The 10,068-nt window shown below is 37.7% G+C and overlaps 1 protein-coding gene across 1 annotated transcript; it reads right to left on the bottom strand.

Annotated features, from left to right (window-relative positions):
• Positions 1-1,055: 1,055 nt before the first annotated feature.
• Positions 1,056-3,667, bottom strand: LOC113778630 (probable S-adenosylmethionine-dependent methyltransferase At5g37990). Its single transcript, XM_027324091.1, has 3 exons — positions 3,600-3,667; positions 2,831-3,499; positions 1,056-1,542 (listed from the first exon to the last, which is right to left on the bottom strand). Exons 1-3 carry the CDS (start codon positions 3,648-3,650, stop codon positions 1,195-1,197), a joined length of 1,068 nt encoding a protein of 355 aa, XP_027179892.1. The 5' UTR covers positions 3,651-3,667; the 3' UTR covers positions 1,056-1,194.
• Positions 3,668-10,068: the final 6,401 nt, after the last annotated feature.

Below are 10,068 nucleotides of genomic sequence, written 5' to 3'. Positions count from 1 at the left end.
GAAAGCAAAGCAAAATCAAAGTTCAAACTTTGTTTAAAAAAAAAAAAAAAAAAATTCCCCAAATATCCAATGCCTAAAATGCATTATTTGGGCCGAGTTAAGTAAAGACAAACTAACTCTGGCGGTGGACTAATCCCCAAGTGATCCAGCAGCCCCACTCTGGCCTCCCCCTATCAATGTTCCTATTGCACTTTTTTGCTTTTGGGGGTAACTCCTTGTCTTGTTGATCATTGTTTCGCTCCATCGTCTTTGATCTTTCCCATGTCTAGTCTTTCTCATGCAATTTTCCATTCAATTAACGAATTCCGGTAAAAGGAAAAACTTTGCAGCACAAGGAAAATTATGAAACGTCAAAATGGTGAATCATTCATTAGTAGCTAAAAAGGAAATTCGCAATTTTTTCTCCACTACCTTGGCCTTACATAAAAGAAGACATCAGTTAATCCTTTACCTTTTTCAATCTGGGATCATTAAGTAAAAGTCGGTACCAAAACAAAGCCCTCATGAGTAGAATAGTATTGCAGTACATGAATTCAAATGACATTTCAAGAATTTTAAAAATTTCACTCGCATTCTTGTGAATTCTAAAAAGTTAATTTGTATTATGAATTTGGCCTTAAGAAATTATTCTGATATCAGCTACTTGCCCCTCTTCCCAAGCTTGAGAATTTGGTATTCTGTTGAAATATTTTTGACATTTTACTTTTGCCCCACAAAAACTTCAAACATTCTATTTCCAAACATCGAAGTAAATGAGCCTAATTAAATCAAGCACTCAAGTCTTCAAACTTGCCTGTAAATTCTAAATAATTTAAAATTGTGTTTAAATTTGGCTTCTTTATTCATTGTTTTGAGTTCACGTGAGCTTTTATCGAATTTTTCACATACAAATTTGTCACTTAAATTAGTGAGAAAATATTTAATCAAATCATTAGAAATATCATATGTGGTTATTTAGGCCACACAAAATATATATTCTAACATGATGTCGTCAACCAAGCTTATAGTTGGACAATAAGATACGTGAGATTTTATTCTTTGTTAATCATCCATTACAATGGATAGCTTCTAGATATGCTGGATTATGCAAGCTAATGTTCCACAGTCAGGAGCAGCTGTTTCAAAGCCATTTCTTGGGTTGCCCTTCGGAAACTAACAACACCAGCACAATCCATAAGGTCCACTAAATTTGTTTCATGTTCTCATTTTTCGCTTCAGGAGGACAAAAATAAGAACCACATCCTGATTCTCAGGGTTAAAGAGAGAGGAAGACTCTGCGAGTTTCTGCGTAAACAGTTCAAACAATTCATCCATGATATCACTTCCAAATTGTTTCTCTAGAAGTCCCTCTAAGACAGCTCTGTGGTGCAAAGCAATTCCACAAGGGTTGGACAAAAACTCATGCTTTCCTGGAATGCTTAATATCTCCATTCTCTGAACATTTAGATGTTCATTTGCCTTCATCAGGGTCTTTATCTCATTAAGAGATGCGTAATATAGTGGTATGTTGAACGTATCCACTTTCAATTCATCAACCAGTCCCTGCAATAAGTGCATCTTAGTAATTAAAGTTTTTTTTTTTTAGCCAAAACCTGCAGTCGAAATTTGAAGATAAACTTTGACCAAAACTCATATAGTATATAGAAATTAGAGAAACTGTAAAATTCCTACTCATGGGTTTGCAACTGCTATTTTTAACCTGCAGTCGAAATTTGAAGATAAACTTTGACCAAAACTCATATAGTATATAGAAATTAGAGAAACTGTAAAATTCCTACTCGTGGATTTGCAACTGCTATTTTTAAGCTGAAGACATGTTTCAGAAATTATGGAACATAGTTAATAGCTTATTCATGACCAAGGAGGTATTCCATTCATTCTCTACCATTGCTTTTCTGTTCTGTCCATGGTTGTTACAAGTAGTAACTTTGACATATGAAGCTCACTTCCATCCAATACTTTGCACCTTTTTTTCAGCGAAATAAGTACATAAGTTTAGAGGGTAAGGACATAATATCAAAATAATATTTTATACTTGCAAATAGGAATGTAAAATGAGCGAAACTACGTTACACTCGAATTGAGGTTGAACTGGTAAAAGCTAATTTGCGCTTAGGTCTCCAATTAATCAAACCAAACACGAACAATATTTTGTATCCAATAAAATTTCAAATCTGAAATCGAGCTTGGCTGACTTAACATGGTATATGAAATTTATATGTGAAAAATTTAATCGAGTTTGACTTGATAAAAGCTCATCTAAATTCAGTGCAATAAATAAATAAATTAAATTTAAATACAATTTTAAACTCTTTAGAATAGATAGACAAGTTTGACAACTTGAGTGCTTGGCTCAATTAGCTTCATTCATAGCCCTATTTGCAAGTAAAAGTTCTGAAATTTTTTGTGGGGCAAATATAAAATGTCAAAAATATTTCCACAGAATACCAGATTCTCAATTCTCAAGCTTGGGGAGAAGGGCAATTTCTTAAGGCAAAATTATAATACAAATAAACTTTTTAAAATTCATAAGAGGGCAAATGAATTTTTTAAAATTCTTGAGGGGTGGCTGCCCCTCCCTGCAAAGATCCGATCCAACAAAACTCCTGCCCCGCAGGCTCATAGAAGTGTTAAAAAGAATTCCAAATGTCATTTGAATTCAAAAATGAATAATTTAACTATCTAAAACTATCTAGGATATATTAGATCATAATTCAAATTTAATGTTATTCAAGTGACAAAGAAAATCAAAATTCTATGTTGCATCCCTGCATTGAGATGTATTGGCATAGAGTTCTTAGTTGAAGATCTGAAACTAATGAAATCTAACCTTCTTAGCCAAGTCCATGAGACAAGATCCTAGAACTTCATATCCTTTCTCTGGGACGATAGTTGTCTGAGATTCACGGATGGCATCAGGGACAGTAGGAATAACAAGGGCCATCAACCCTCCATCGACGAGCTCGTGTGCCCTTGCATTCAGAAATGACTCCAGGTCCTTGGCAAATTGAGATGCATAAACCTCAAGAAGTTCCTTTTTGGCCCCTCCGTGGTGAATCTTTCCTTTGTTCCATGCAGGGGACATGTTGTCTGTAACCTCATTTGGCACATCTGAAAGCCAGTTAAGCGTGCACGACGAGTGAGCAAAATGAAGGGATGCCTTTGGGAGCAAAACCTTGTGGAAATCACCAGGCACTCCAGCTGCAAGGTAGTGTCTCTCTGGTGGAAGTGAAGCAAAAAGTGTGTTGAAATCATTAGATATATGGTCATTAAAAAAGACTTGAAACTCAGGGACTTCAGATGCTAGTCCCTCTTTTCTGAGTTTTTCCTCCAGGGCTTCTCTTATCGCTTTCATGGCCACAAATGTATTTGGTCCTGTAGAACAGCCAAAATCTGCTATTCGAAATGGATGCACAGAGGTTGAAGAAAGTTGCTTGACATCAAGTTCTTTGTCAATCTCTTCTTTGATAAGTTCTTTTGCAGCGTCTACTGCTCCTCTCTGCCACAAAAAAAAAAAAAAGAAAATAAATAAAATCTTTACGCAAGTCTTATATACCTTAGACATTTATAATGAGGTAATTGCAGTTTAAACTAGCAACCTGATAGGATGAGTTTTGGGCATAGCTTTGAGGTCCATTTCCTCCATTCATGGCATATGCTTGAGGCATTTTTTCTATCTATATCTCTTCTCTTGCCATGTCTTGATACCTCTGCCTAGATGGTTTATTTTATACTAGGCAGAGGCTTAGGTTTAAGTGTTGTCTTTTAGCTCTTTACACGTGATAGGGTGCATTTTAGTGAGATATTTTGGATAATATTGCGCAATTATTTGACTAAATATTACACTAATTAGATGGATTTTACTCAAATGTGGTGTTTGGTATTAATTATAGGGATTGATGCTGAAAAGTGCTTAAAATCACATTTAGGAGGACTTCCTGATGAATAGGCGTGCCCACGTCTAACTCCAGTCCTCAGAGCCGGATCTCCGTGGTTCGTCACACATGGGGTACTTCAAGCAGTGGATTCGCTTAAAAAAGTTGAAGAAATTAAATTGTAATAGGTTTCCTTTTATTTAGGGAGTGTTGGTATTTAAATATCAATTTTTGAAAAGGAGTAAAAACTAGATTTGGGGGAACCGTTTTGTTTTCCTCTCTGGTGGGACCGGCCGATAGCAAGGAAATCAATTCCTTCATTTTCGGCGGCTACCAACGAAAAAGGGGATTTTGTACTATGAGTAGGTTTTGGCCTTGGAGATGATTCGTTTTTTGGTTTTTGCTTTGAAAGACAATTGAGGAAAAAACAGAGAAAGGCCCAATGAAATGGAAGCATTGAGATCTAGTTGATACTTATCTTAGTTAGACTTCTTCCAAACATCTAGAGGCTTTGCTTAGGGAAAAATGCACTTTTCATCCTCAAAGTTTGGGGGCTTGACCAATTTTATCCTCAATGTTTAACCCCAAACACATTTCATCCTCAATGTTCCGTAATTTTGACCAATTAAGAACAATTGACGGGAAATATCCAATTGACCGTTACAACCAACGGTTTTACCCAACAAAAAATGGGTAAAACCGAATGGAGCTAACTTTAAAGGAACAAAATGCAACGGACGGACGAAAAGCTCCATTGTTGTCCTTTTTCCCTCTGCCCTTCAACCCCAAAATTTTCTTGCCAATCTTTGCAGCTTTAAACATTCATCCTCAGAGCATCTGGCAGTGGAGCTCCCTGTGCTCTCATTTTTGCCTAAATGAGGAGCAGAAGTTCTGAAGTCTCCAGTGGTTCATCAACTCCATTCTGCAAGTGTGGGTTAAGAACAAAAATGAGCACCTGTTGGCGCGGCGAGAATTCGGGAAGAAGATTCCTTGGTTGCTCTCTGTGGCCGGTAAGAAATATTTGTCTAAAAATGTTGGTCCTTCAATGTGTTAATTTAGCTAACTAATTTCTGAGAAATGTCATTATTGTTATGGTAGAGACCCGAGAGATGCAGGTACTTTGAATGGGTTGATGAGCCAATTTGTCCAAGAGGGAGAGTTCTCATTCCTGGTTTGCTGAAAAAGACTAACAAAATGGAAGAACAAGTTGAAAGAATGCGTAAGAGGGAGAAATTTTTTATTATAATAATTGTGCTTTTGGTGGTTTTGCTAGTACTGAGTTGGAGCAGTAAAGGCGAGGAAAAAGTAAAGGGAGGCAAGTTGCTGCTAAGACTGGAGTGATTTTGGTAAAATTGCAGAAGAAAGAACATTTTGAAGCTGGCTGTGTTTGTTGTTGGAACGAGAGTTGCATTTTTTCCTATGAAGTAATATCCAATTGCAGGGTATAGAAAGGGACTTATTTTGTTTGTACAAAGGTTCCAAATGAACTCTGCAATTTATGTAAAAGGTGGGATTTAGGAAGGGAAATGTATTTGGCAACAATGCAATTTATGAACTCTGTAATTTATTTTGTTTGTAAAGCTATGCGTTGAGTGTAAGAAAATGGTCCTTGTCAAAGTGTTGTTCATATCATAAATATAAAATGGCCATGAACTGATAAACCACATGTACTGATAATACAAACAGATGCAAATAAACCACGCTAGAAAACAAATGCAAATAAACCAAACTGGCAACTAAGCTGATAAACCAAGATTGTCCCACATGTACTGATAAACCAAGTTGGAATATAAATGCAAATAATACAAACAGATGAACATGAAAACAGTTGCCATATATGTATATCATAACTTCAATACAATTAAAGTGCATTCTCAATGAAATAAAGCAAGGGATAATATCAGAAACCTCCCCTGAGGTTTCTTGAAATATCACTAAGCTCCCTCCACATTTTGGAAATCTCTCCTACCACCCCTTGAATTGACATTTTCTTAACAATGTCAGCCCCTCTAAGCAAAAGTAACAATAGATTAAGCATTTTGGAGGAGGGAGAGTATTTTAGTTCCCTTCATACCCTTAGTTTGACTGATACAGTGACAGAAGAAAGTTGCAATAGGTGAAAAATATGAATTGGAGAATATTTTCCTGGCAGAATATTTTCCCTTCATAAGCTACTTTGAATGCTTCTACTGGTATTAAAAGGTGAAGGAACCGCTGGTGAAGTAAGGCAGATGGAGAGGTAATTGGGCAAAGCAATGGCTAGTTCATCCTTTGCTAAATAAAATCAAAGCAAATCGTGTTAAATAAGGAATCGGAGGGCATAAGAAAGCAAATGATGGAGGCAGTGGGGGACAATATGCAGGAAAGGAGCAATGTTGAGGAGAGGAAGTCAAGAAAAGCAAGTAAGTTTAAATAGCCTGCCTGCCTGAAACCCGCTTGCGGGTTTCCCCCTTATGTAAAATGACTAAAAGCTGCGTTTCTGTTCTATTTATATCAAACACATACTCTCAAACCCTCACCTGAAGGGTGAGGATGAGAGGGGAGGTTTGCTGGGCATCCTAGGGCCCTCCGATGGGCATGTGCAACTCAACGCAGCTTGCATGTAAAAAAAATTTTTTTTTTTAAGTAATTTGTTAAATAGCCTGAAACCCGCTTGCGGGTTTCCCTGCCTGCCTGGAACCCGCTTGCGGGTTTCCCCCTTATGTAAAATGACTAAAAGCTGCGTTTCTGTTCTATTTATATCAAACACATACTCTCAAACCCTCACCTGAAGGGTGAGGATGAGAGGGGAGGTTTGCTGGGCATCCTAGGGCCCTCCGATGGGCATGTGCAACTCAACGCAGCTTGCATGTAAAAAAAATTTTTTTTTTTAAGTAATTTGTTAAATAGCCTGAAACCCGCTTGCGGGTTTCCCTGCCTGCCTGGAACCCGCTTGCGGGTTTCCCCCTTATGTAAAATGACTAAAAGCTGCGTTTCTGTTCTATTTATATCAAACACATACTCTCAAACCCTCACCTGAAGGGTGAGGATGAGAGGGGAGGTTTGCTGGGCATCCTAGGGCCCTCCGATGGGCATGTGCAACTCAACGCAGCTTGCATGTAAAAAAAATTTTTTTTTTTTAAGTAATTTGTTAAATAGCCTGAAACCCGCTTGCGGGTTTTCCTGCCTGCCTGGAACCCGCTTGCGGGTTTCCCCCTTATGTAAAATGACTAAAAGCTGCGTTTCTGTTCTATTTATATCAAACACATACTCTCAAACCCTCACCTGAAGGGTGAGGATGAGAGGGGAGGTTTGCTGGGCATCCTAGGGCCCTCCGATGGGCATGTGCAACTCAACGCAGCTTGCATGTAAAAAAAATTTTTTTTTTTAAAGTAATTTGTTAAATAGCCTGAAACCCGCTTGCGGGTTTCCCTCTTTTTTTTAAAAAAAAATAAATAAATTCTATGGAAGAAACTTTTGTCTACTAACCAACTGTATACACTACACTTAGAGCTTGTCATATGTATTGCAACTTTAATCTACAAAGCTAAGCTCTTCTTATGTATTACAGCTTCAAAAAACTCAATATTCATCAACTTTTTTGTTCATCAACTTTATAAAGGTCAGGCATACATCATCAAATCACACATTTTTTATAACATCCAACATCAATAATACTTAATAAAACAAGAGCATACAAAGGGTCTGGTTGGATTATAAACTCAGTCATCAAGTCTAACAAAACAGAAAAATATAAGGAAAACAGAGATCCCATAAAGCAAACTACATGATCTGTTGTTGAACATGGGTCCATAAATGAAATAAAGCCAGCTATCACATTACAGCTTGCACTTCCATAATTACTAGGCAAAGCAAAAGTTGAAACAACAAAAGTCATTCACTAATTACAAAAGCAGCAACTTGGCTTGAACAAAAGCAGCTTGGCTTGAAGAAAATTCAGCATGTTGTTTCTCCTATCACAGTACTTTCTCCTTTCCCTTCGATCTAGATGAACTAGGAACACTTAAATCTGCCTTGCCAGCAGCAGCAGCATGCATATGAACATCTCTAATCCTGAAGGGCATCTGTACTTGTTCTTTAGTTTGTGTTCTGGGTTCCTTGGTGCTATATTTCACTTGAGACCTTGACAGCCCAAACACTTCGAACATATCCTGGTCTACTTGATCTGGGGCAGAGGATGTTATGTCAATCTCAACCAGTGGCTCAGCATCCTGTTGATGTTCAATGTTTGAATCATCATTACAAACTGCAGCTGCAACTCTTCTTGTATGTCTATGTCTCTTCTGCACAAAACAGTGAGGTAGCAAAAATCAAATTGCATAAAGACAGAAAAATCAAAAGATGTAGCAGGTTTTTCTACCTTTTTATTTGAAGACTCAGCAGCAGGCTTCTTGGTTTTCTTTGTTCCCTACAGTTTAAAAGGAAAACATGTCATTTATATACCAAATAGCAAAGATAGCTGTAACAAGTCATCAAAACAACTTACAACTTTTTTTCCATCTTGGCTAGCTGGATTGTTGGTAGAAGCAGCAACTTGGCTTGAACTAATATCAGTTTCTGCAACTGCAGGATCTTGAGCATCTTTGAGAAGCTTGCAGGACCTCATATTATGTCCCCTTTGATGACAGTATCTACACTTGTTAATCTGTCCCACTCTTGTCACCTTCTTCTTAGTTTTTTCCTTGGCTTGTTGAACCTCCTCTGCACTTCTCCTTCTCAGCTTTTTAGGCCTTCCAGGTGCTCTCCCATATAAGGGTGGTAAAGGACCTTCACCAACATCAGTAAGCCCCCATTCACTTTCTCCATTCATGGGACACACTGATCCTTCATAGCACTTCATATATGTCTCCACTGTATACCATTTTGAAACATATAGCAGAGGATCCTTTTTAGCCATCCACAATGCAGCAATGGCATGGGGACAGGGAATACCTGTTAATTCCCATTTTCTGCAAGAGCATGTTTGCTCCTTGATGTTCACTGCATATTGGTCACCATATGGGCAACTGACTTCATAAAGATCATCATTTGACTTGAATGGAAAACAGTCAGGTGCTCTATCTACATTTTTCTGCATAATGTGAAGAATTCTGGGGCAATAAGGATAAGTCTGCCACTTCTCTTTGGCCAGATCCCTATTTTTTTGCATTCTCTGCATCATGTACAACCGTATTGTTTCAAACATTTCAATTATTGGCTTCTCCCTAGCATCAAGAATTTTGCTGTTGAAGCACTCACAGATATTATTCAATAACATAGCACATTTAGGATGAGTGCTAAAATAAGCTCTGCTCCATTGACTTGGTGGTTTGCCATCAAACCACCTGGCTGCCTCTATATCAATTTCAGCCATTGCTTCCATTCTGCTACTGAATTGAGCTGGTGTTGTTGCTTTGGCAACAGTCCATAACGCTCTCCTCAAACCTTCTCCTTTGAAACCAGCAGATGAAAAGTTATTGTGCAAGTGTTTCACACAAAATCTGTGGGCTGCATTTGGAAAAATCATATCACATGCTTCAATTAGACCTTTTTGTTTGTCACTCATTATTGTCCACTCATAATCCTTTTCAATCTTCAAATCTTCTTTCAATAGTTTGAAGAACCAGCACCATGAGTCCTTACTTTCACCCTCTGCTGCAGCATATGCTATTGGAAAAATGCCATTATTAGCATCAACTCCAACAGCTGCTAGCAAAACTCCTCCTACTGATCCTTTCAAAAAAGTACCATCTACTCCAATAAATTGCCTACATCCAGTTAGGAAACCATGCTTCACTCCAGCAAAACAAATGTACAGCCTCTCAAATCTGCCTTTCCCTGTTTTTGAGTCTCTAAAGCCATTAACAGTTTTCATTATAACAGTGCTACCAGGGTTGGATCTTAGAATTTCATGCATATAAACTCCTAATTTGCTGTACTGGTCCTTTTCACTGCCCTGAACAATTTTCATTGCTTTTCTCCTTGTCCTATATGTTTGATTTTTTGTGAAGGAGCACCTATTTTCTTTCATTACTGTCTTCCTAAAATGCTCCAAATCTAATTTAGGATTACACCTAAACTCTTCACAGTACTTCTTAGCTACCCATCCAGAATGCACAAGAGGATTATGATATGTAAAACCACATGTGTGATTATCTTCAAATGTTCTTATTTGAATAGTTCCATCCCCACTTAATTTTCTAGCATATATAAC

The sequence above is a fragment of the Coffea eugenioides genome, chromosome 7 (genome assembly GCF_003713205.1).
Source record: "Coffea eugenioides isolate CCC68of chromosome 7, Ceug_1.0, whole genome shotgun sequence".
NCBI classification, from domain to species: domain Eukaryota; kingdom Viridiplantae; phylum Streptophyta; class Magnoliopsida; order Gentianales; family Rubiaceae; genus Coffea; species Coffea eugenioides.
Note: the sequence above shows the minus strand (reverse complement) of the source record. Positions and strands in the feature narration are given on the sequence as shown.